The sequence below is a fragment of the Catharus ustulatus genome, chromosome 4 (genome assembly GCF_009819885.2).
Source record: "Catharus ustulatus isolate bCatUst1 chromosome 4, bCatUst1.pri.v2, whole genome shotgun sequence".
NCBI classification, from domain to species: domain Eukaryota; kingdom Metazoa; phylum Chordata; class Aves; order Passeriformes; family Turdidae; genus Catharus; species Catharus ustulatus.
The window spans coordinates 40106157-40133209 of record NC_046224.1 but is presented as its reverse complement, the minus strand read 5'-3'; the positions used below and the strand labels follow the sequence as shown (position 1 = coordinate 40133209).

Here is a 27053-nt window from a genome sequence, read left to right as displayed (position 1 = left end):
CAAATTTTGGAAATTTCCCAACCCGGAAGTCCGAGCCAGCAGCGACCCTGGGCGGCGGCGGGGCAGTGGCAGCGCAGCGGCAGCGCTGCCCGGCCCCGGGGGGCACGGCGGTGGCACTGGCCGGGCAAGCCTCTCTCCCTCCTCCCAGCGGCACTGGCCAGGGACGCCCCTCTCCCTCCACCCGGCAGCACCGGCCGGACACGCCACTCCCCTGCCTCCCGGCGGCAGCGGCGAGCAGGGCTTGGGCCACTCTCTGGCGTCCGCCCTGAGCAGGGCTGAGCCAGTAAACCCCGCCATCCCGCTGATTCTGTTACTATTTGGCAATTTTGTTGCACGCGGGTCCTCGCTGCGAACGACAGAGCAGCTTATAGTTGGGTGCGGCTTGTGTATGGACAAAGAACAAAATGTTTGCCAACAGCTGGCGATGCGGCTTGTACTCAGTGCGGCTTGTATTCGTGAAGTTACTGTAATTGAGTTTTGAACGTAAATGAAGGAGTAAATCTATGAGATAGTGACTGGTATAAAGCAAACCAGTCTTGCTGTATCATCAACCTAGTCTGATAACCAGCATGATGAGTGACTTCCCACCCAAATCTCCAGGTACAGAGTTAGCTGGCTCATTACCTTGTCCTTCAGGGAAAGTAACATTTACCGCTTTAACTTGAAGTTTTTCCAGTATTTTTCATCTCTGTCAGAAAGGACCTGCTCAGCTTTTCACCTGCATCTGCAGGTCTACTTTTGAATGGATAAACAGTGATGAGCTCTCAGTGAATTTCAGTGCTTTGTCTAGTATGTAATTTTTTTTTCTAATGCTTTTCCATGATGGCTGTAATGTACAACCACCTGCTGTACAATGCAAAGGAAAGAGTATTCCCATGTCAGAGATCTAGTGATACAGAAATATACACAGTGTGTAAAACTTCACAAACTCTTGAAAACACATGAGTCCATACAATATAGGCACATATAATAGAATCACAGAATATACTGAGTTGAAAGGGACCCAGCTGGGTCATCAAGCCCAAATCCAGGCCCCATGCAGGACACCCCAATAATCACATCATGGTCCTGAGAGCATTTTCCAAATGCTTCCTGAACTTAGACAGGCCTGATGCCTGATCCAGGCCACTTTCCTGAGAAGCCTGCTCCAGTACTCAACCACCCCGAGGTAGAAAATTCTCTCCTGATATCCAACCCAAACCTCCCCTGACCCAACCCCCTGGCACCTCCTCATGCTGAGTGCTACCACTGGCCAAGATATTGTGCATCAAAAAATATCTGGGAACAGTAATAGATTAATGACTTTAAAGTAATTCTCAGAGCCTACTTGTAAAACAGATGATACAGTAGTGCTGGAGAAACCAAGGTCTGTGCTGCTGTGGCGGGGAAAGCAGAATAGGAAATCTAAATGACTCTTTGGCTGCCTTGAAGTCATTGTCTAATATTAGCCCTGTCAGCAGCGCCTGGCTCTTTGTCAGTCAGTGCTCAGGAGGAGGTGGTTACCAGCCAGGAGAATATGACCAAGGCTTTTAAATATTGTTCCTTGGAAAGTCTTATTAATGGCTGAATATGAGATCAATGTGCAATAATTCTTTCAAGCAGCATCTTTTTAAAAGCCTTTAGCAATCTGTCATTCTCATCTCCCTCCTCCCAGTTAGAAAGCCACATTAGTCAGGAGAAATCGCATGATCCTGGGAAGTTTCAAACTGCATCCGCTGATGCTGTGAGGAAAATGCCACTGTGCAGGGACACAGGTGCAGTTACACTGACGGCTTCTTCTCATCCTCTTCTCGGATCATCCTGGAGGGACAAGCAGAAAGAAACGGGGAGGTGGGCGAGATTCTCTCAGGTGCATGGGAGCAGTACCAAAGAGAAAAATGGAATACACTCCTCCAGGAGACAAAGATTGCACTGTCTGTGAGTGTTAGCTCAACTTTTTCACATCTGTTTTGAGAGAGGGGAGGATTTCAATACTGGTAATTTGTTCTGAGTTTAGCCACGTGTTCAGCATACCTTGGCATTTGCTATCATTCTGGTAGAAATGTTTAATCTTGTGGGGTTTTCAGCTGATAATTCATAATTTGTAGTTATTTTGGAGGTGGCTTAAGATCCCACAGTGTTTTTGACATACTGGAAATCCTAGCTTTGAACAACATCCATATTTTAAGAGGAGATCTTTAAGCCTCTTATTTTGGCTGATGTAATGAAATACTATTTCTAAGGTTAATCTGTTTCATTAGCTACTAAATGGCAAAATTGTAATAGAAAAGAACATGGGTGAGAGAAGCCCCTGTCTTTATTGGAGAAATCCTGAGTCATTTACTTCATGATGCATCAGCAAAAATAGTTGGGTGTGGTTTTGATTTTCAGCTGCTATTGTAACTAGGCTAAGAAAGCTAACACTGTCTCAGTCTGATATGTGCTTGCAAATGTTTTTCTCAGAATATGCACAAAATGCCTCAAATATTAAAGTGCGCTCGCTATCTGTGCTTACAAGGCTGTAATAGATGCAAGTATTTGAGCATTTATCTATCAAAACAAAACTCTTTTCTGAGGCTAGGGAATTATCTACTAATACAGCCTTTCCATCACTTAGCAGTAAGCAATGTAATGCTTATTATCTTTCAGTGTTTGCCTTGATTTTTATTTTTTTTTTAATATTTACTGTCTTATAACTGCAAACACAATGCTTAGACTTCAGTTTAGATTATTGTTTTCCTAACCCACATCAGTGTTCTATTAAAATAAGCATTGGGGAAGTGTTAAAGACCCACAGTAATTTGGTGGACTGTTCTTTAATCCTACAAAATATAACTGGGGTTTAGAATGAATCTCAAGCACTTTCATCAATGCAAAAAGGAGAACTGTCATTAAACAAATATATGTGAGTGAAATAATTTTTAGAAGTCTGGATCTAAAATAAATATGCTCATGGAGTCATGAATGAGGAGGAAAGGATTTTCTTTCTTGATTCTGTTAACAGGAGCTTAGCTAAACCTATACTGTGCTGTAGATGGTTACAATTGAATGACTTTGCAGTATTACTATTGCGAATTAGAAAAGTCATGGAAAGGTAAGTGGTTTTTTTTGTTGGTCTCTGCTGAGTCTATAGAAAACTGTGATTCTTCAAACTTTCAGAAACCTTGCTCCTAGTCAGTACATCAGCTGTTTCTGCCTATCTAGCTTCACTTGTTAATAAGTTTTTTCATATGTAATCTGTATAAAGTACACCAAGGAAGAATGACTTTTAGTCTTCTGTCTGCTCTGGAGCTATTTCATTTCCAGCACTCATTTTGGACAATTAACGTAACTTTAAAAAATGTGCTGGCTGTCAATGTAATCCCTGTCTCCTGTGTCTCAGAAAGTGACTTATAAGAAGAGACAGCAACTTGAAGGAAACTTTAGAAATAAATCCAGCACATTACTGAAAAACCTTGTTTTGGTATCACTTACTTTAGATAGTATTTCCTGTCAGTAACTGATAGTATGATGGTAATATAATAATAAGCTTAATTATTTTTTAAAATTCCCTCTCTGCTTTGTACATTATTCATTACCATGTCATTCTGCCAGAGACAACTAGAAATAAACAAACAAACCTGACTGTCAAACGGGAGTAATACTAATGATTCTAGAGTGGTTGAAAGTAAGAATTCAAAAGAACTTGGAATAGTTTCCTCTAGAAAATGCTGTATTAATAGGAAGATGAGATTTTGTATTTAAAATTTCCTCTTCATGCCATCCACTGAAACAAACTTGCTGTCCCTTTATCTCACATTCTAATGTAGAAGCTTTTTCACAAGTCTTAATTTTATTTTTTTTTATTACCATCTATTACTGCTTGCAAGAATAAACTTTCTGGCTTATCCTGATTTTCTTGAAATGGAAGTGTAGCGTTTATATCACATGCAGAAATGTAAAAGCTGTTGTGCTTTTTTTTTCCTTTTTAATATTGGACTGTTGTAAAAAGGAATGTATGAATTCTGAGCAAAAAGAAAATTGAGAGGAAACAAGGCAGAGGCCTCCTATTTACACCAAACAAGAAGTATATATTTTTAATATTATTGTGATATTTGCAGGTGAAAGCAGCTGAGCCTGACAGTTCTGATGAACAACAGCATGAGTTGAAACCAAGGAACTTTTCTCACAGTTAGAAGTGCATGTTCAAGAATAAGTGCATGTCTGCGATCTTTTTTATGGGAAAGAAGGCTTTTAGGAGTGAGAGGTTTGGGTAAGGATCTAAGCTAAAAACTCAGAGCTATAATTTGTCATACATAAGACACATTATGAGATTTAATTATTGCTGTTAGAGCTTTTTGAGGATGAAACATGCTTTGTAAGCATTAAGTATAATACTTCTGTCTCATACTGAAACACAGTATACAAAATAGGATATTTTAATGGTATCACGTTGCAGTTGTGTAGTTGCATATTTAATAATTTTCTGATTCCTTGATAGTATTGGAAATTCTGCATGAATGTCCACACATAAAATCTATCCTTCGACTTTTAAAAATTGCTTTAATGGATTTTCTAGACATTACTTACATGTCATGGGAGATATTACCTATAGATTGGTGGAGACATCCTCCATTTTTTCCTCTTTTGACTGTAGGCAGCCATGAGTTATACAGCTTTGCAAGTGACAGGCTTGTTAGGCAGTAGGAAATGAAATACATTAAATAAATAAATAGTGTGGGTTTGTGTTAGCATAGACTAATGTATGTATGCCATCTGTGGTATTTCGAATAGGAGTGTAATCTTCAGATTTTTCTAAGCAAAATGTGAAACTGCCTGTGCTACAGAAGAGACTTCATTCTTAATGGAAGATTTTTGTGATTAGTTTGTTAGGATTCCCAATAATTTAATTTCAGAAGGACCTCAACCCAATTCTTACTCATTGCTTTCTTTACCCACATTTTGGATGCTTTTAATAGATTCAGAAAGGGGAACAATGGTGGTTTTACTTACATAAGGAATTTTAGTCACAGCATAGTTCTTGGTAATTAAAGTTTATAAAAATACAGGATTTTTCCAATATGCAAGTAAGTTCTGCTAATAATATTTTAGAAAGAATAGGATAGACAAAGCATGTGGAGCCAAAGAAATCTGTTAGAGGAAGATTTTGTAGCCTGAGTACTTTCCGAGAAACTGAAAGAGAAAACCCATTATCTGCTTAAAGGAATAACATTCACATTAAATTTTAATTAATTTTCATTTCCTAAGCTAATAGCCAGAAAACTGATTTCCACTTCTGAACAGGGGTAAAAAAGTGTAAATTTACCCTTTACAAGAACATATAAAAGCCTTCTAAGAGTTAGTCAGAAAGGATTTATAGAAAACTATTAAGGTACCCATATTCTACCTTAATTACAAGAACAAATAAAATTATTCTTCCAAGTTAGGGGCTGAAATTTCATTAACATTTGGAGAGATTGTGTGACTTTTTCTGTCTCTGTAATGTAGAAAACCTACTAATTACAGTTAGATGGAAGGTTGTGATGTAGCTAGGTAACCAGTAAAAGGGAAGGATTGGGCATTCTTACATCTATGCTGTATTTCACTTACTAGTGATAGCTTTCAGGACTTTAGATCATTCTGTTGTCAGTGGGTAGTCTCCGTCTCGTCTCTACCTCTCATCCTGCCTTTTTTGTGAGGAAATGGAATTAATCTAAACAGAAATAGACCAGTCTCCTTGATCAGCTTTTAAAAAATTATCTCATCATGGACCCCAAAGGAAGGTGCACCCTGAGATAATAGTAGAAAAACTCCTTGGTATTTTTGGGTTGTTTTTCCAGCTGTCTGTATGTTGGTGAGTGCCAGTAAAGAACAAGAATAGTCGTGTGTTGTATGATGGCTGGCCTTGCTCGTGGCAAGTATGGTCAAGATGATGGTCAGGTTTGCCAAGAGCCTAGATCTGATTTCCTTGAAGTTCTGCCTGCAGTGAGCCTTATAACTATGATTTTTGAAGAAAACATTCTCTGTTCACCCACTGCTTTGTCTGCGTCTTCATCTATATGGGAAAAATTCCATGTCACTCTAAAAGTTCTTGTGTGGAGGTGTTCAGGTTGTTCCAGGTGTACTGGCAATGCACAGCCTGGCTCTGAATGAAAGCTGTTCTAAGAGACAAGGTTGTGCATATCCGTGCATATTCTCAGTTTTGTCCTGAAGTTATTAGGTGAATTTAACAGTGTTGTAAATAGAACAAGTATTCTAGTCTATTACATTTTTTCTTCCATTTTAATTAAGGAGTTCCAGTAAAATAGGATATTCTTCTTAGAGAGAAACAGCCAGGTCAGAACAGCACTGCTTAATTAGAGTTGGATGCATTTTGAAAAAGTATTCAACCATGGAAGAAGGGTACTTGGAAAAAAAAACATAGGATTGTGTTGTCACACTGGAAATATTCTCACAAGGAAATGAGTCATTAACCTATCCTAGTGTTTTGCACAATCATTGTCATTGTGGGTGAGTGTGATTGTCTGTACCTGTGAGTTGGTAGGAATATTTAAGTTTCAGGTAATGACTGGATGCTGAATCTTTGTGAGTAACTGAAACAGAGTAAACACAAGTATGATTTTGCATGCTTTAAATAGATAAGAGGGATTAAAATAGAACTTCCATGATAGGGTTAAAAAAATCCCTAAAGGTAACAAGTTAATTTGTTCAGCTGGTAAGACTGATGGCTTCCAAGTTTTATTTCATGGAAAGCAGCCTGAGATTTGGCTGTGTTGGTGCATAGTCAGAGTTAGATGGGCCCCTTCACAACTTGCACCAGCAAGTTAATGATAGCTGGTGTAACAATCAGTGGTGGGTGTTCTATTGCTGGTTATTTCTGCAGGCCTCCAAAACTGTGCCTCATTTACTGTAAAGTTTTTACTTTTTATATACAGTATTTTGGTTGATAATATGTTAAATTAAGATGTTGGTGTTCTTTTTATGCAGTTGGATAGTGTTTGCATACTTTCATTAATAAAATTTTTCAGGTGTCAAAATTAATCCCTGTCTAAATAGCCTGTATCACACAGATTGCTGAGAGTTTCTCTTAAAAATGAAGTCTCTTTACATGTTCTGAGTAGAACTGGAGTTATCCTAGGTATTGTTTCCATCAAATATGCCCTATATACTGCCATGTATGTAGCTGTAACTGAAAAATAAGAGTTAAGTAAATCTAGATACCTGGTGCAGATGACAAGAAGAAATTTGGCAGATATATATAGATAAATATCTAATAATTCTAAATATCACTATTCTCTGGTGATCAGAATTCCATACTTTTTCTGTTTTATTAAGAACTGTTTGTAAATAATTCGTTTTGCCAACAGTTCTAAAAAGTTGAGTTGCTTTTTATGTTTTTGTGCTGTGGGATTTTTTTTTTAAAGTCAGAATACTAGTACCATCCTTGGAGAGAACAGAAGCCTTTTTCTGATTTTTTTTTTCCATTTCTCAATCCATTCATTGCTAGTTGTGAGGTTGCTGAATTCGCAATGGTGTTTTGTGGGAAACACGGAATGATTTATAACATTTTTTTTCCTTTTTCTTTCTATAACTCTCTTTTCAGAATTCCCCACTTTACCAGTATCTGCAGGATTTGGGACACACAGATTTTGAAGTATGCTCCTCAGCGTCACAGAAGGCAGAGCAATGTGCAGCAGCAGAAAGCCAAAGGGAGCAGACTGTGCGTGCTGCCCAGAAGGTGAGCACTCTCCTGTTGCTGAGTATTTATCTTCTCACAAGAGAACTGCATTGCTTCACAAATAGGAGAAATCAGAACAGAGAGAAGTCACTTCCTGTATTTAAAAAAACAAAGACAAAAACTCCCAGACAATGAACCTCAGCCCATTATCATATCTTGAAGTCATGGTTAATCAGTATAGTGTAGAGTGTTTCTTTGCACTTACGTAAACTAGGGAAGCAAAAAGCTTTGTTAAATAATTTTGTGAGTGTTGAAAATTATCTTATGTTGTGGATCTTATTATGTTAGCTTAGCATGACATTCTGGAAATAGAACCTGTAATTTTCTAGAACAGAATATTTATAGTTTCCAGCCCTTCCCAGGCATTCACTTGCTAAGTATAGCTTTGTCTGTGACAAAACTTTTTAAGAAAGAGGATTTCTGAGAAGTAGAAATGCAGTAACCAATCTGAATGAGATAATTGATGTGGATAGTTTTTTCATTTCTAATAATGATTGCTTCTATCACTGGTCACAAAGCAAGGTTGAATTTAAATAATGATTTAGCTCACAATTTTCTTTATTTTGAGCTACCTTTAAAAGTATTCATGGAAATATTAGGTCTACCACTTTCACTTTTCAGCATTGTCAGCTGGAACTCACCATAATCCTCAAGAAACCTTCTGAAGATATGTTTTCTCTTTAAAGCTAACGGCTGTTTTGTAGTGTATTTACACTGAAGATACCTATTCTGACTTAGTGTAGGAAGACTTTGATTAAGTGTTTATTTATTTATTTATTTATTAAATGTTCACATTTGCTCACTGTTAAATTAAAAATATTAAATTATTAAATTATTAAAAAGCATTTCATTGGTTGATGCTCTGTTGGTTACTATGAAGTAATGCAGGGACTGTCAGCTACATTATTTTGCATAGTTAATTTGGCGGCAGGCAGAAAATCAGTGTGATAATGTGTTTGTGTATATAATTTCCACTGAATTTTATGCAAAAGTGCTGTGGGGTTAAGAATCTCAAAAGTATTGAGATATACTGCTTTAAAAAACCTCAGGTATTCTGTTTTTTTTCCCTCCCTTCCCCTCAAGCATTTTACACTTAATTTTATTGTGTTGGTAGCAATTCTTCCAGTATTGTGTCAGATGTAAAAGTAATTCTTCATGGTTTGCATTGCAACTTGAAGGGAGTGGGTGTGTGAAAACGGGCTGTCCATTTCTTCAGAACAATAGGTGATGTTCACATTGTCTCATCTCTGTCTAGACAAGGATACATAGTGGAAATGAGGAAGAAACCTGTGGGTAATTTTTAGTGATAAATTGTCACAAGTTGTTCCTGCTGCAATTCTAGTACCAGTTGGGAAGAGTTAACACTTTCCTTTTGTAATCTGATGTCAGAAAGTCTGTTTTTGTCATTTGATTTCTGTGTCCCATTTTGGTAGGGTGTCTCAATAGGAAAGAAAATGAGGGAGAGGCAGCTGGCCACAAAAGTAGACTGGATTTAGGAGGATCTCAGGCTTTGTTACCATTTCCCTCCTCTTGGCCTTCACTGGCCTAGTCTACTGAAATGATAAAATGTCTGGAAAATAAATGGTTTCTGACTTCTGAATATGTACCTTCCCACAGTACTAATATAAAATGATCTTCCTTGAGTCTTGATGTAACTATGATTGCAGGGAGCAGATGCTGTTCCATACTGAGTGATTCCCAGTAAGTGTTTATCACTTTCCTTCTGTTCTGAAAAGCAAGTTTCCAAATGCCTTAAACACTTTATTAAAATTAAAATGTAAAGCCGGAGTATTACTTTGTTTTTGAATTGAGATAATTTCCTCCTCTTGTGTTCAGTCAAGTGAGAACCTTGTGCAGCTGAAAGCAGGTGGCATGCAGCAAGAATTTGGTGCAGCAGAGGTCTACTTTGGGATCTTCAGGGACTGAAAAAACAAATTTGGGAAGAAAAAGAGGTTCCTAGTGTCTGATACAAATATTTCTGTTGTCCAGCTGTCCTACCAAGCAGAGCGCATGGTTCAGGCATAAGGAAACACAGAGGCACCAGTTGAATTTGAAGCATATTTTAAATACTCAGGACATGGGGTTTTGGTGGTGGTTACTTGGCCTTTTTGTTTTTATGGAATATAGTCTTAATGAACACTGAGTTAAAAATCTGTAAAGGTGTTTTAAGGTTGTCTTCTGGGGGCTGATGAAATGTCAAGCTCCCATCTATGGGATTATGGAAATGTGATTTAGCATAGTTATTGTAGGTGCAGTGTTCCTGGCTGTGCCAGTCTGTGGAGAAAGTTGCAGCTAAAGTCCTGATCTCACGATCACTTGATACTCAAAAGCATTGCTAGTAAGAGCTCCTAGACTTGTTTTCTGGAATTAAATCCCATTTGGGTAATTCTGCTTGATTTTTACAGAATTTATCACTTCCCATTTACATCTTTCCTTTCTCAGCCATTTTCCTAGACTGCTGTGCATATCTGAATGTTTAAACTGATTATACTGTCACACCTAGTCCCACCTTAGATATGATGATATTTTGTCATTAGAACAGAGCTGGTGCTGGAGGCAGCTTCTGAGAATTGTGTTGGGGCTAGCCTTGATTAGCTGTGCAGGTGACCTGATGTGGGATGGCAGAGGGACCAGTCCTGTGCCTTTGTCTAGGGCTTCCCACTCACTTAATGCGAGGCACTCAATGTGTAGCATTATCTTCTTCTGAAGAATTTCTCTGCAAAAGAGAAATAGTCCTTGGAATTCTTTTTTAGATTCAAATTAATTTACCTAAAATGTGCATGTACTATGCTAATATTTTTTTTAATGGTAGGAGTTATGCATCTTTGTTATTTAGTTTACAGAGTTTGACTGAGTGTTGTTCTAAAGCTGTAAGAATACTCCAGAAGCATTGGCAACAGGACCTGACTTGTGTGTTGGTGAAAGTAGTTTTACTTGTCAGTAACACTCCCAATGGGAATGCAAACTGGGAGACACTATTTCAAGGATGTGAATAATTCAGTGTGTTGCTGTACTCTATTGGGTCACAGCCCAAGACAGTGGGTTGTCTTGTTTTGTATTTTCAAGAACTGACTTGCCTGTTGAGTGTTTATGCAAGCTCACATCTTTATTTTTAAGCTAAACCATGGAGAATAAACCAAAAGATTGCTTATGTAGCACACTAGGGGTTTTTTTCAGTAACTCCACAATCTAGTTTAGTAAGCTGGTAGCAGTGTAAATCTATGTTTTGTGTAGCTTTAAATGTTCATTGTAAAAATCCAAAGATTTACAAAGGCTAAGCAGTTGAAAATGATAGGATTCAAGAGGCATATTCTTAAATTAAATGCATGACTGTTTCTGTATCCTATTTTCAATATACAGGGAAAAGTACTTTTCAGTGAAATACCTGTCTGAAATTCAAATGCAGAGCAAGACCTTTGCTCATTTAATTTCAATTTTATGCAAATTGTAATTAGAAAATTTTTTTTTTTTTTTTGCACCACTCTGCAAGAAACTTGAAGGATGATCTTGTGCTGCAGTTAGTGACATTTTTCTGACTTATGTCATTGCCCTTGAGCAACATCAAAATACAATCACTTGGATTTATTCCATAGTCTTAAGTGTGAATTGCTGGGATAGCTGCTCATATTAAACCACAATGATGTCAGTGTTTCGGGAAGAGCTATCATTATGAGATCCCTGTCACTGGTTTACCTCTTCACTGACCTAAAAACACTTCCTTGTGGCATACATCTCAAAATCTAACTGTAAACAGAAAGATGAGACATTTGTGAAGAAAAGCTCGAGTTAGATTACTTAAATGGGCACCAAAATAAGTTATTTCAAAAATTGTGGAAGCATAAAGGCGCCTTAGGGTTACAGTTCCTGACATTAAGTCTGTTCTGCCCTGGCTTGCTGCACCAGACTGGTCACGCTGCCTTTCAGAAGGCTGTCAGGCTGGTCCCAGGTTAACTACAAAACTCTGAGCTCCTGTTGCTTGGGTTTGTTCTTCTATTTCCCACTTGTAGTTGGGGGGAAACCAAGAAATATACAAACAAGAGGGGAATAAAAAATGAAAAATAAAAACAAACAAGAGGGAGAAATAGAAGCTGTCACCTTTTATACATTGAGCCATTAGAATCTGTATGGGGTTTTGTTTTATTATTTTGAAACAGAATGCCACAAAATGTAAGCACTTCACAATTAATTTTTTTACATACCATTTATTTGGTTGTATTACATGTCAGCAGTCTGAAGATTGAGACAGGGCCTCAGAATTCATGAAATATATAACTAAATATTTTGACAAATACTTCCTGTGAGTTCAGTCTGAGGAAAGTAGATAGAATGGTATGTCAAATGCTATGCATTTTTGTTTTCATTGAATAGCTGCAGACTGAAGCAAAACCATGCATCTATTCAGTTATAAGCTGTCATGCATCTTGTTTTAGGAAGACACATGAGTAGAATGTGTGATGACTGAGAAGGAGTCCCTCTATTAGTGGCATCTGAAGTTATGTTTACAGTTCAGACAAAAGTGCGGATTTAGGTTGCGTGCGAAGCAGCATAGAGACAAAGTACCTGGAGGCACACACTGGTGTGGACTGGGAGTTTTTGGGGCATTCCCTGCTCTTACCATCACTCTCCCTGTCTCTGTTTACAGCTCCTCTGGAGTCTTGTGCTCAGGCTGCAGTGGGCGGCTGAGGAGAGGTTGTTCCTGTTCTGGTCTTTCACTTCTCTTCAGCCTGTCAGTCATTTAACCTTTGGGTTTTTATCCCCCAGGAGAGAGAAAGTCTTTCATATCAATGCAGTAGCTGCCAACTTGAGATCAATCTAATCTTAGCTGTAGTTATTTTTAACAGAGCAACATAACAATCTATTATGCTTCAAATAGGTGGGGTACTGAAGGTTTTATTTTATTCTCTTGTTCACAAGCAAACTGACGGGAAGCAGATGTTCTCTTAGTGTACTCTGAAGTTAGGCCAGACACAGTAAGTGAAACTTCCTTACAGGTACTTGGTCTGAGTTACAAGAAAATCAAATGCAGAAATAAAGACTTTGTCTGCTGTTATTTATTTAATTTTGGCTTTGATTCTTGTTGGTTTTTTTTTTTAATTGGAGTAATTTCTGTTCCTTTCAGCAAGGCATCCTGTCAAAACTAGTTGAGTTTTTTAGAAGCTGGTTTCCTTTTCCACAGTGTAAGAAAAATGATGACATACTTCACCGACTGGTAAGTGATCACTTTTTTTATTTTTCCATTTCCTTTCCTAATCCACAGGTCTTCCTCTCCTCTGTATCTCATCTCTGAAAAACATCTTTGGTCTGTGTTATTTGTTTTGGCTCTAAGAGTATGTCTTACTCTTTAGATAATACTAATTCGGATTTTCATTTACTATGCCAAATTGGGCACAAAAGGACAGGAATAGTATCAGTAGCCAGGTTGAAGAGAGTAGAGACTACCCAAGAAGCTTCTAGAGCTTCAGCTGAGTAGTGCTTCACCCTCTGTTTCAGCCCGTTAGCTCAGGCACAGCACCAGCACAGTGAAGCTGTACTGGTCCTGGACCCATCCTGGCCTCTTTGTTTTTACACCGCCTCTCTACAGGGCTTCTGCTTTTGGGAAAGGCAAAGCAAACTTTGCTCCTTCTCTGCAGCACCACTTTCCAGTCTGGGCTTGTCTTAGATCTGCTTTAACTTGTACCCAGCTCCTTCATGCTCCTAGAATGGCTTGCAAATATCACTTTAGTCAGACTGTTCCAGAATCTAGAATTTTGATTTTTCTTTTTTCTACTGCAATGTAGGGAGGATGGCTTCAAATGGAGCTTCAAAAGGAAATATTGAGCAACATAAGAAGTTAGAATTTTCCATTTCTCACAAAGTTCTGCTGTATCCCAGTTCTCCTTTAACTCAGGAGGACAAAATTTCCTCTGAAAATAATTTGTGATATTTGATTGACTTTTTTCTTCCTCTTCCCCTATGAATCAAGGGTATTATCTTAAAAGCAATTTTTAGCCATACTTTCTTGAGATGGAGGCATAACTGAAAAACATGGAAAACATGTTTGTCCTGCTGCATACTCCAGCAGAGTATTGAAATGACACAGGATGCCTTGGAGGAGGGCAGAGTTTCCTCTTGCACACAGTCCTGAAACAAATGTTTTCCATTAAAAGTAGAATGAAAGTTATCTGAGGTGACATCTGTGCATGGAATAAAATTTCTAAACTAGCTATCTTATGGTTTCATAAAGAATCTCATTCTGTCAGTGACAGAATGAAACAGATTTTGTACTGTGAAATGTCACACTTGTGTTAAAAGCTTCTATGAGAGGCTTTTTGGAAATACTCTCTTTTCTCTCCTGTAATTAGCTAGATGCAGGGGTGCACATGTTCAGTGTTTGTTCAGTTTTGTTTTGACGTTCTTAACTCGAAGTAATTATGGTTTGGTGCAGTATGCAAATTAAAATTTCAGGGGGCTTCTCTGATGGTTGTAGTTGTTTTTGTGAACTGGGTATTTGTCTTGAAGAGCTGTAGCTGGGGGGAAAGTAGCAAATGCTTATGGCATCAAATTCACAACTAAGTACCTCCCTAAAGTTTGCTGGAGGTTTGGAGGTGTGAGGTCTTCAGAACCCCATGCTATTTCATGTTTGGATTGAGTTCCCTTGGGAAAGGTACAGAATCCTGCAGGAGGGTACTCCGCTGACTTGGCTTGGTGCTTCAATCCAGTGCACTGACCCTACTGTTATTAAGTGTCCACAAGTGACTTTTTGCTGACTAATTAGCAATATCTCTCTTTCTATCTCTAAGTTTTTTTTTCTTTATTAATGATGGAAATGTTGTGATGACATTTTAGAAAAAAGTATTTTCTGTTTTTTTAATGATCTTCTAAGAGGTTCAGTACCTCTCTTATTCTTATGCAAACATATTGGCATACTCAGTGGCCTTTTTCCAATTATTGTTACTATCTAGGTCAGGTCACAAATTCAGTGTGATGCATTCTGCAAGCCCAAAATGGTTAGGTAGTGTGTGAGCTTTTAAAAAGTAAAAGTAGCTACTTGTGATATATCTGAAACATTCCTGTGCTCTGGGAACAGATTATTGTCAGTAAAGTGTAGTTTGGGTGTTTTCCTTGTTCTACCAACTTAATTTTAAAAATTTACAGATTATTTACTAATACCTGTTTTTTCTCCTGCCCATTTGTATGTGGTAAGGATGTTGGATTTCGATTTGACACGCTCCGTACCATCCTGCAACAGGAAGTTCTGCTGCAGGAGGATGTGGAACTGATTGAATTCCTTGACCCCAGTATCCTGTCTGCAGGGCAGTGTAAGCAACAGGAAAACAGACAGCTTCCAACGCTACGCTCCCTAGCAACTCCTAATATTTGGTATTGTATTGAGGATATCTACTATTATAGTCACTGAGACTCAAGCAAAAAATATATTGTGCATTCTTGCTATAAAATGCAACATTAACTATAATTTTTCTCAAGTCCTTGGGTCTTTATTCTACTAGTCCCCAGATTTTTGTATAAGCATGTTTTTTTTAATTGGGCATTTTATTGAAAGAGTGAATTTTAATCTGAGGTAACTACATGAACATGAGTGAATACTCTCTAACTAAATATTCTCTAAGGAAGAACTAACATAGTTGATTAATTCATTAATTTCTGAAGCTATGTAGAGGTGATTTTGATGAGATATGACTGTGAAGACTGAATTGAAAGGTGTTTATTTTGGTGTGGTCTTTATGAAATATGTTCCGGGTAGGGGGAGGTGAGGTGGGATGTGCAATTAATTTTCAAACAGGGAATATCAGAAGAATAAACTACAGAATATTTCAGTAAGATACATTGTAGTCAGCAGAGACTTGTGGAATTTACTCAAGAATACTGAAGGAGCTGACTGCAGCAGTATCTGAACAGCTACCACCTGTATTTCAAAACTAACAATGTCAGTGGTTGTTCTGACAGTGTCTTGCTTGAAAATGCAGTAATCAGTAGAAAAATATCACATAATATGGGCCAGTGCTATTTTCTCATATACACACTAAAAAAGTAGATAAAATCATTATAGAGTCACACCTCAACTGTTTAAGTTATGTCATTATTGATGCTCTGTCAAGCAAGAGAACCCTTGAACCAGATTTTTCTGCTTCTAGCATTATTCAGTTTCTTTAACTTTCAACTGATAAAGTACACTTCCAAAATTTGTCAATGTTCACCTTCTAGATGACGCCAAGTTTGTGTTTTCATAGACCAGAGGGCAACAGTATCTTGGAGAAATACCTTGAAAACTATAGAAAATTCAATAAAGACAAAAGTTTAATGTTATACTTGGGAAGGAAAAGTCAAGTGATGGATAATTGGGTATGCAGTGCTACTCCAGGAAAGGATCTGCATATCTCTGGGATGGCATAGTGCTATGATATGTAGAAGGTGGTGATCAGTCATCATTTGTTCTGGTCAGAAAAGGGAAGGATATGAGGAAGAATAATGCAATTAATCTGCCAGTGATTCAAACTGGGACTTAGGGGAAATCTTTTGAACTCTAAGGATACTTAGGAATTGGAGTAGCCATGGCATGGGTTGTGGAGTTTAGATTTTCTTCTTTGGTCTGTCCATGATGATCTGGGTTAACCAACCAGAAGCAGAAAATTAATGGAGTGAACTGATAATTCCCTTCTAATCTTTCATTGTTGTGATTTGATTTATTTTATGGGTGGGACTTTATTTTTTAATGTACCTAGGAAGTTAGAGACTGTGTCTGTCCCTTTCAGAGGTTGTTATGTATTTGGAATATTTTAATCCTGGACTTTTATTGAAACCTACCAGTAGCCAGTAGCCCTAAAGAGTTAACACTTATAAAGCTGGTTGAAATTTGACCACAAAACTGTCCAGGAAAAAGAAACCCAGAACTTGTGCCTTATTTTAGAAATGGAAAAATATTCCATGTGATACTTCCAAACCTAAATGCAGGATACACAACTTTAAGGGATAAAGAAAAAAAAATGTTTTTCATTGAAAACATTCTGGAAAAGTGTAGCTGTAATGCACCTTGAAGATGGTATCCCATCCATCTCTGAAAATTGTGATTATTTTACAAAGCTGTGTAATAATATGTATGAAACACTCTGTTTTCTAGCAGTTACTTATTTATGTTGAATTTTATAGAGGAAAGTAACAACTTTATAAGCTTTTTAAATGTCTTTGAGAAATAACTGAGATACTAGGAACTCTATCCTTTAAGAATTTTCAAAAGGTGCCAAATTATTTTAAAATACTATTCAATCCATCTTTATAAAATTGTGTTAGAAACTAGTTGTGTATTGGTGTCCAAGTTAAATGAGTCAGACTCTAGAAAAAATACAGCTGGCATTAATTGAGGGATTTGCTACCAAAAGAAACATGCCCTTCCCTACTGTACTCTTGAACCTGGAAGTACAGATATTACAGTTCCTACACGCCCTGGCTTATAATGCTGAGTAGTCAGGTTTTTTCTTTTTTTTGAATTTTCTTTTCTATTTTTTTTATGTCATATGTGTAAGAGAAACTGACCTTTCAAAGTGGTACATTACTCTCCTACTCATGCTGTAGAAAAGCTGAAGAAAGGTTTCCTTAGAGTATTCCAGCCAAGTAATATAATGTATGTATTCATCTAAACCTGTCACAAGTAGTTTTCATTGTTCATAGTTCCCTTCAGGACCTACATAAAAGCCCCACGATGTGATGTTGTAATCTCAACTGTAACTGAAAACTTGGTCATTTTCCCACTTGTTTACCCTCAGTAATGTGTGGTTGGTGGTACTGTCTCTGTTTGCAGGGATGTCTCGTTGTTCCTTGCCTTTTTAAGTGCGCTGCTTATGTTTCCTTCGTGGTGGAAGGAATCATCATGGCTGCTGTGCGGACCCGTGCTGCTCCTCTATGCAGTCTTTAGAGTGTGGGGCACCTGGAGGACAGCCAAGCTGCAAATGTCCCTGCGAAAATACTGTATCCAGCTGGAAGAAACAGTGGCGAATAGCCGAGCCTTCACTAATCTCGTGAGGAAAGCTCTACGACTTATTCAAGAGACTGAAGTGATTTCCAGAGGATTTACCCTGTGAGTCTGTATTTCACTTTATTTAATACACAAATCCATTCAAACCAGCTGCTGTCTAATGTTGTCTTGTTACACTGTCTCCCATAATAAGTGGAATTACTGAAAAACATAATACTTAAAGGTTTAATTTACATTAAATAGTATAATTACCATTCATACTAAAAGTATGAATTCTAACAACTCAGTGTTAAAATCCTGCATCCTGAAAGTGAATTAAGTTTCAAAAAACTCACATGCCTTTGAAATTTCCTGCATTGCTAGCAATGAAATATATGAACAAATGGACTTTAAACTAAGTTAACTATTTTGGAGAGTCATTTTGAGAGTTTTTTATCTTACATTACCAAATTGATGTAAATAAACTGATCTGCAGGTAATCGCTTATATTTTAGAAAACAGGATGACATGAAAACCATTCTGTTTTTATTTAACAAATATGTCTGAAGTAGTGAGAACACAGTAATCAGCAAAAACCATCAAACATAATTTGCCATCTCAAGTAAAGTTAACATTAGTCTTTTTCTCTTTCATGCAATTGTTGAAACATTTCGATTCTTAAATTAGTTACTGTTGAATTTGTGTCTCTTCCACTTAAGGGATGCAAAAGTGTTTCTGATTAGTTTGGCTGATTTGCTATGTGAAAGGACATCAGAAAGTGTTCAGTGTATGCAGTGATTCCAAAACCAACAGGGCTGTGTTTGTGCACTCTCATTGCTGTGGATGCTTTTGCATTGAACCACCTATGATGAATCCATGTGTGCCAATTCCTCTGAAGGCTAAAGGAGGTGGGAAACAACAACACCTCAAATACAATCAATTTTCTAAAAAAACCCAGAAGTTCCCTTGTGGGCAACAAGATGTTTATCTGCACCAGACCAACTATTCTGCATTCAGACACATGTCCTTACATGCAAGTGTGCAACTTAAGACTTAAAATTCTGGATTAATTTTTTAGCTTGAGATACCTTCAGTGTATTTCACTGAAGAAATGTTTCATTCTCCCTTTGGAATGCATAAGCATGTCTTCATTCTGCCTAGCTATGTGGTTTTTGTTTTGGTCTCGATTTTTGCTGAAGAAGCATATACTTGAGCAATAGGCACTCTTATCTTTGCAAACGGGTTCTTTAAAGAAATTATTGTTCGGGCTTGTCCAAATTACAGATGAGAAAAACATTTGGATTTTTGCCTAAGTTTAAGCAAACGAACTCATGGTCAATGTCTAAATTGCTGCTGCCTTGTTCTTTTACTACATATCTTAGATAACAGATTAACAAAAAACAGACTGGTCTTTAAGCTGATGCTTGATCCAATAGCTTCTTTACTTGAAACTTTGGCAAGCCTTTCAAAAGACTTTGGTATATGGATGGAGTGGGAGAAGTCTGACTTTGCCAGCATCCTCACTGGAACAACTGTACAGTATAAAGAAGTCAGTGCTGTACAAATATTGGGGTGGTTTAGCCTAAAGGAAGGTCTAACTCCAGAGTGTCCTTTTCTGCATCCATATGTGCAAGAGATGCTGCTGCACAGGGCAGTGTGAAATTCTTTGCCTTGGGTATGATCCAAAATGCTACTTTTCCCTTTTTTTTTTTTTCCCTAGAATTTTCTACAGTAAACCTCAGCAGAACAAAGTTTACTATATTTTCCTATATTAAGGTTATCAAAATCTGAGTGCTTATTCAGAAACCATCTCATGGCAATAGAAATGGTTGCATTTGAAAAGTTACTGAGTATCTTCTTGTGTTATTTTACACCCTTGAAGGAATGAGATTTCAATCAGGTACAGCATCCTGGTCAATGTTAAATGTGCAGCTCTTTTTAGGTACTGCTAACTCAACATAATTTGGCCTGTGCCTTGACCATATTGTGAGTGGAAAGGGAATAAAACTGTCATTTAAATAGTGCCAAGTTCAGACTTTGACTGGTTGTACTTAGCTAAATTCTGATGGGGCAAGTCCAGGTCTACAGCTTCGATCTGAAATTCCTTATGTTCCACTGCTGGTCTTCCTCCCCGTGACACCATCCATTGTTGTTCTCATAGGCTAATTTACACATCCATTGAAATATCTATGGCTTTACATTATTCTACCCTATTTGCCCCTTATTAATTGATACTGGACTGTCTCTGTAAATGGTAGATTATTACTGATGAGGTTTTATTCAGTTCTCTATAGGTAAAGTGGTTTACTACTGTGTGGTAGTGACTGTTATACTCAAATAGATAGTCAAACATCCTTTTGCCTTCATTCCCCTTCCACCCAGTAAAACTGACTACAGCCACAGAGATCAGGAACTAAGAGCTTGAGCAGGGAGCTTGGATTAGATGGCCTCCAGTGGTCCCTTCCAGTCTTAACTATTCTGGGATTCTGTAATCCTGTCAGGCCTCTCTTGTATTAGCTGATTTCAAAGACAACTTGATATTGATTCCAGCATGGGATTTGGAAGTGTTTAATGCTCTGTTTTCAGGTGTGTCTGCATGGTACCAGCTCTGTGATGCAGAGATGGCCAAGACCTAGGTAGGAACACAGGAACAGATTGTTCAGACAAGTGGTGACTTACCCATCCCTGGAAGTGTTAAGGGCCATGCTGGATGGGGCTTTCAGGAGTCTGGTGGAAGGTGTCCAGGCCCATGGCAAGGGGTTTGGAATTAGAGCATCTTCATGTTCCTTTCCAACCCAAACCATTCTGTGATTCTGTAAAGATAAATGAAACACTAGAAATCTGGGGATATGACATGCCTGACAGAAAGACTTATAATAGATTCTCCTAATTTGAATTAATAGAATAAGGAAGAATTTTCTTAATAAAAAGCACTGAAACAATCCATTCCAGAAGGAAAGCAGATTGTTTTGCTGAATATTGGCAGTACATGCTGTGCATGAGTTACACTATATTTGTTCTTTATAGGAATTGGAAAAGTCTTCCTTGCTGTAGTAGAACGTAGATCTCTGTCACTTATGGTAGAGGAATTTTGCTCCTTTTCTTTGAGCTTTTTCTTTGAGCTTTGCATCTGACAACTCACATGGGCTTGGGTCTACAAAGTGATGTGAGAGTTTATACATAAACACTTCCAGTTTTTACTTTCAAAAGCTAGGGAAAGGTTAGAGATTGGCATGTACTGCATTACATGCTGTGTTCCCTAGTGAAAGATACAGCAAGGCTAGCATTTTAAATTTACATTTAGAAATGGAAATGAACACAGTTTGTTTTTATTTTTTTCAGATTTTAAAGTAGTTTATAAGATGCTATATAAACCATTTTAATAACACATAATTTAAAACGGTATGCAGTTATTTTATATTGTATTTCAATGAGCATATTCAATATATGGCATTATTTGGCATGAATCTGCCTGTGTTAATGGTGTTAGACATACTGATATATGGTTCCAGGCTTGCTCACTGGGTGGGCTGCTCTGGTTTTCATATTTGATAGTGAAGGTCACAAGCTATTTCCCCTCCCAGTCAATGTGCAGCAGTCCAGCTAAGCACACAGAGTAGGACAGACACACTGCTGACATTTCCCCAGCAGTGTCAGTCTGCCAACTTGGTCAGCTTTTTAGTCAGATGGACTACAGAAATAGTTCCCAATGCAGCAACCCATCTCAGGCTTACCAGTACCCTGTATGCTTTTCCCTTTTAAGTGACTGCACATGAAATCACCTCTTCACTGTTTCCTGGGAAAGATGACAGCAGAAGCAGGCTTCCAGTCCCCAAACAATTAATCACAACTGATTGTCCTGTTGCCCAGACTATGTTCATTCCTGAGTTGATTCTAGTAAAAATAGTCCCAGCAAGAAGAGTGCACCTAGGCTCTTTCCAGAGTCTCAGTTACAGGTTTGACATCAGATTGTATATGAAGAGATACAGCTGGAGCTAAAGTTCCACAGACCTGTTCAATGTTCACCCAGGTCACAATTAATTTTATTTCCAGATGAGGCGATTTCTTATGGTGCTAAAGCCACTCTGAGTTATGTTCTAATAGGCAAATGTCATTGTTTCTTTAAAATGGTCTATTCACCTGAATAGCTGGACCCAAATGTATTTTCCAATATGCTTTCGTGGTGTATACATTTCATGTGTTTACTTGTCAAGACTCACAAACACAGCTGCCATTCATTGCATGATGATAAAATCGATTTCACCTCTCAAATAATATTTCTCTTCACCTAGAAAACTTTCTGCATTAGGAAGTTTAAAAGAATATAGTGTTTTGCATGAAAAGCTATATATTGGCACCTTTTTTTTTTTTCAAAAATTATTGAAAAATAAATTTGGATATAAAGAGGTATATGTTAAAGACATGTTTATTAAAATTTCCAAAGCTGATAGTGGCTTGTAATAGTTTTCTATCCTGATTGAAATAATGTTATGTTATGTCTACCATTACTGTACCATTTTGGAAAATTTTAGAGAAAATAAATGTGCTCAGGAGTTTTGCCACAGTTCAGATGAGAACAGATTTAGGCTATTTACTGAGGAATCCTGGCTACTGTCTGAAATTTTGATTAAATATATCACTGATATGATCAGGTGGTTTTTTTTGCTCTCATAGTTACTGAATGATTTGAAAAAGCTTTCTAAATAATGAAATAGACAAACTGATGTACTATTCTTTAAAAATACTTTAGGACATCTGTACAGTTGTATCACATTTTACTTTTCAAGTTTGCTTGACAGGGTCAGTGCCGCTTGCCCATTTAATAAAGCTGGACAGCATCCTAGTCAGCACCTGATTGGCCTCCGGAAAGCCGTGTATCGATCCGTCAGAGCCAACTTCCGAGCTGCAAGACTGGCTACTCTGTACATGCTGAAAAAATATCCTTTCTGTCAAAACCCACCAATTCAGGTAGTCCGTGTTGCCTACCTGCAGTCTTGCCAATGTTTAGAGTCGGGATGTCTAGAAACTTATAATATCTAATTATGTATCTAAATGAGGGAAATAAAAGGTAGCTTAGTAAATTGGGGCTTGTGTTTGGTTTGAAACATGCTTAAAATTTGCCTTTTTATGTACCGTGCAGTGTGAGATAAGATTCAGTGCACTGAAAACATTGTATCATTATTGACATCCATGCTTTTGGTGTAAGCATTGACGATGTGTTCCCTGCCCTTCGATATTTTGTTTTATAATTCCTCTTAGCCCAAAATACCCTTGCACCAAAATATCCTCTTCTGTGAACAATATGGCCTTTCACTCAACATCCCTGTGTTCAAAGGTAAGTTAGTTTTCTCCTACCAAAATTAACTGCAGCAAATTAAGCTTTTATGTTAATATAGATCTCAAGTATGTTAGAAGGAGATCAGTCTGATAAACCTGTGACAGAATTTAAAATTTTAGGTTACAGCTTTATTCATGGTGATACAAATTGCATAAATTTTATATGTTATCATTCTCACTTCTATTCAGTAGAACTAGAAGTTCAGCAATATAGAAGATCAGCTTGTGGCTAGTGTACCCTCTTTTAGTTAGATAGCTGCCTTCACTGACTAGAGTTAAATACTTTTGCCTTAATTAAAATTTGTTCCCATATAGAAGAGAAAATATGCATTCATCTTTTAGCAGGCAGTTGTGTCAAACTTGGTAGACCAGTAATTTAATGAGATAGAAAGTCATATTGCTTACATTTTGTGTGGAGGGACAGTTGGGTAATAGCAGAAATAGCTCAGCATTTTCTTACACTGTTCTTGCTCTGATTTGTTCTTTCGGTAAGAGTGCATTGCTCAAAATCGCAGAACAAAATGCCATAGAAAAGAGTATTTCTCTTTTAGTTCAGAATCTCAGGTTAATAGCAGGATGCAATGGCTGAAAGCCTAAACTAGAAATCAGGCACTTTGGGTTAAGTATTTACAGGATGTCGTGCAGACCAGTTCAAAAGCTCTCTGCACTGTCCTCCATTGAATTGTGTGGTAACTCAGGCATGCTAGCTGCTTAATACTTTTGTTCTTAAGAGCCTTGTGGGTTCTGCATCGTGGGAATCTGATGTAATTATATACAAGCTGGATGGAAGAAATCTTGTAGCTTGTATTACTGGCTGATGTTAATAATGTTAATAATCTCATCCTCAGCTGATGCAAATGGTCTGATACGCCATTTCCTTTGAACTATTTTGTTATGTAAGACCTGAGCATTGGAGCATGTAAACTTAAAAAGCTTGGATTTTGTTGTGAGGTGATGTTCTTTGCTGTCAAGGTATAAATAGTGTTAGTTTTTCAAGACACTAGATAGCAGTATTTTAAACTGAGTGATATCTTACCCCATTAGAATGGAATGCATATAAAATGCATTCTATGTCTTTGAGATGCACTGAGAACAGGGAAATTTGCAAATTTCCTGTAGTAAATCTAGTAAAAACTTGTTCCTTCTCCTCTGTAAAGATTTAGTTATTGCATCATGAATTGTTAGAAAAACACATACCTTTAACTAGGGAAAGTTCATACAAGAAAATAAGTAAGCGAAACAAAAAGTAGTACCCTCTTGAGATTATAAAATTCTAAATTGCCATGCTGGAAGGTCTGAGTAGAGACACTTGGGCATTTTTCAGTGCAGTGTTACTTCCTTGACCAGCCAGCTCTTCATCACATGCTTAGCTCACCCCTGGTGAGCAGGCAAGAATTTTGTAGAAGAGCAGCTAGGTTTTCCCTGTGAGGCCCTCCTGTTAGGTCTTTAGATGGGAATGTGCTTTTGAAGAGTAAAGTATGAATGTTAAATTGCTACATACAGGAATACATTAGCATTCTTGTTTCTCTAGAGGTAAATAAGAGTGTCTAACCTGATAGAGGTTAGACATTCACTGTACAGTCATTTTATTCTGGATTTGACAGTCCATTATTAAGTAGCATTGCCTTCTCTTCTTTCAAACCAAAAAGGCATGTAAGTTAGACAGATGAATGAAATATTTTCACAGAGACAGAAAAATTTAACTAATCTAAGATAGTTGGGCTTTAGTATTTTGGCTTTAACAGAAGGCATTAAGGCTAAAAATACTACTAGATCAAAGTGCACGAAGGAAGTGTGTTCCTGTATATAACGGTGTGTATATGTTTAAACTTTCTAAATGTTTGATCCTTAGGATGCTAAATGGGGGCATGGGATCAGTTCTCTGCTTTCATCTGTCAGATAAGAAATGGGAGTGGAAGGGCTGCAATAGAGGAGGCCAGGCAGGAGGTGCAGGAGGCCACTAGGAATCCCTGGCTGAGACACAGTATGGGTAAGTGGCTCCTTGGTCAAATCTCGCATTTGAGATGTTGCCTGGAATTTATTTTTAGCATGACTTAGGAATCCATGTGTGTCCAAACTGCTTTTTGTGGCATTCATACTGTTAGAAATTCATGTTGCAGGAAAAGGCTAACAAGGAGTACAAGTAGTTTCCTAGATAAGTGATCCTGAAGGGTTTTGATCTGAATTTTCAATTTCTGATGGAGTTACCGTCCCCATCCTATGTGCTCCCTCTGCTGGGCATGCTGTCAGGTTAATTTAGAGTAGACACTACTTACATGAGGCAGCTACTGGTGACAAAAATAATATTCTGATCCTAATTAATTTACATTGCAGGGTTTTGTTTGAACACTTCTTCCTTTCCGGACATTAGGGATAAAGGAGGGAGAAATGTGGTTTTTTAGATCCTGGGCACTTTGCTTTACTGTTTCCTGGGGCACAGAATATTAATTTTTCATGCAATGTTCTTCTGCTTCACTGGTAAATGTCTCTTGAGCAAATCACTTTTGCAAGTTCAATCCTATGAGAATTTAGCACATGGAAAACTCGGGTGTGAAAGTGGATGGAACTTGTAGCCTCCCCCAGAAAACACTTTAGTTGGGCAAGAGACAAGTACTTCTAATTGGCTTTATGTGCAAGAGATGAGAGCATTAGGTTTCTAGATAAAACCATAAATGAAAAAAACCACATATTTTAAATTAAGACCATATTTTCATTAATGTTGTACAAATATATATATATTTGTGTGGAACAAATGTGATTTTGTACCTAGGGCCATAAGTTTACCTTTCTGTTTTAAAATTAATTTTACTATTTCATGACTGGGTAACTATCAGAAAACATGCAAAAATATTGAACTGTTCCTCGCCAGCCTGAGGTTAGCCTAAAATTATTACTATTTTAAAAGAAATGCTGCCTAGTCTATGAATTATTTTTATCTGTCTTCTGGTATCAGAATATATATTGGGCTTGTTTCCTACATTTTAAGCACTTTTGAGGACTGAAAATGTACATTTTCCTACTGAGATTTTAAATGTGCTGAGTGGTGTTGATAGATACCAGTTTGCCACTCATCCTGCCAAGATAATAATGTCTTTACAGTGATGTAATCAGTAAAGTTAATGGTATGATCGTCAGGAAGCTCCTATTCTTCACAGAGCTCTCTGAAATGTCAAATGGCTTTTACTGTAAAGACTTCTGAGCAGTCCATCCACAGACAGATCTCTCAGTGAATTCATATCCTGAGTTTAGTCTACAACACAGACTACCTGTAAAACTTAAAATTGCACAATTGTTCTCTTTCCCCTGTTAATATCTGGTTTAAGATTGACATGAGCTATCTCTTGGAAACTCAATATTTAAAAGTAAGCTGTTTCACTCATTCAAAAGGGACCCAGGGATTTTTCATCAATCTATTTTGGTTTTTTTTATGTGTTTGTATTTTGACTTAGGTGTTTTGTCAGTATCTTATCTCTCATTCTTCTAAGAGCCTTTAAAACCTATGCTTCAAATTAGGATTGCAAAACTCTCAGTTAAACAGGATTCAGGTGGATTTGGGATGAAAGTATATGCTTTCATAAAAATTGCCTGGAATAAGAAACCTTATTAAGTATTTCTTTACTTTTCTGTGTGTTTAATGCAAAAGTGTCTTTGTTTATCACCTTAACTCCAACTAAACTTACCCTCTGAACTCGGAGAGTGACAACGTGACCAGCTACATCTGTGTGGTCCCCTTTAAGGAGCTGGGTCTGGGACTCAGTGAAGAGCAGGTCTCTGAAGAGGAGGCACACAATCTGACCGATGGCTTCAGCTTGCCTGCACTCAAGGTAAGCTCTCCTAGAATGCAGCCATGCAGGCTTCTGGTGAAAATCTTTCTGTTGTCATGAAGTCCTGTGGCTTGTACATCCTAGCCTGTAACAACACACTGAATTGAGGGTAAGGTATAATCAATCAGGCTCTTTTCATGTGTTTGTACATTTATCAGCATTTGTGATTTCTTTGTGCATGTAGAGAAGGATAAGTTACTCAATACAAGATCAGGATATTTTTCTGCAAATCATGGAAGTTCAAGTCAGT

At 37.6% G+C, this 27053-nt stretch overlaps 1 protein-coding gene and 1 long non-coding RNA gene across 6 annotated transcripts in view; one reads left to right on the top strand and one right to left on the bottom strand.

Moving 5' to 3' along the window:
• Window positions 1–27053, top strand: part of VEZT (vezatin, adherens junctions transmembrane protein) — a 59017-nt gene that overhangs the window by 8299 nt on the left and 23665 nt on the right. For 2 of the 5 annotated variants that reach the window (XM_033059073.1, XM_033059076.2), the window contains exons 2-7: window positions 7562–7696; window positions 12816–12905; window positions 14880–15055; window positions 17490–17765; window positions 22442–22579; window positions 26656–26803. In XM_033059073.1, the coding sequence (XP_032914964.1) occupies window positions 7562–7696; window positions 12816–12905; window positions 14880–15055; window positions 17490–17765; window positions 22442–22579; window positions 26656–26803 (963 nt within the window). Of the gene's footprint in view, window positions 1–4079; window positions 4232–7561; window positions 7697–12815; window positions 12906–14879; window positions 15056–17489; window positions 17766–22429; window positions 22580–26655; window positions 26804–27053 lie in introns of all 5 variants that reach the window. The other 3 variants (XM_033059072.1, XM_033059075.2, XM_033059074.2) reach the window with 2 other exon arrangements.
• On the bottom strand, window positions 436–26743 carry LOC116995950. Its single transcript, XR_004417833.1, has 3 exons — window positions 26660–26743; window positions 20322–20455; window positions 436–1800 (listed from the first exon to the last, which is right to left on the bottom strand). It is a non-coding gene; the product is annotated as an uncharacterized LOC116995950 (long non-coding RNA).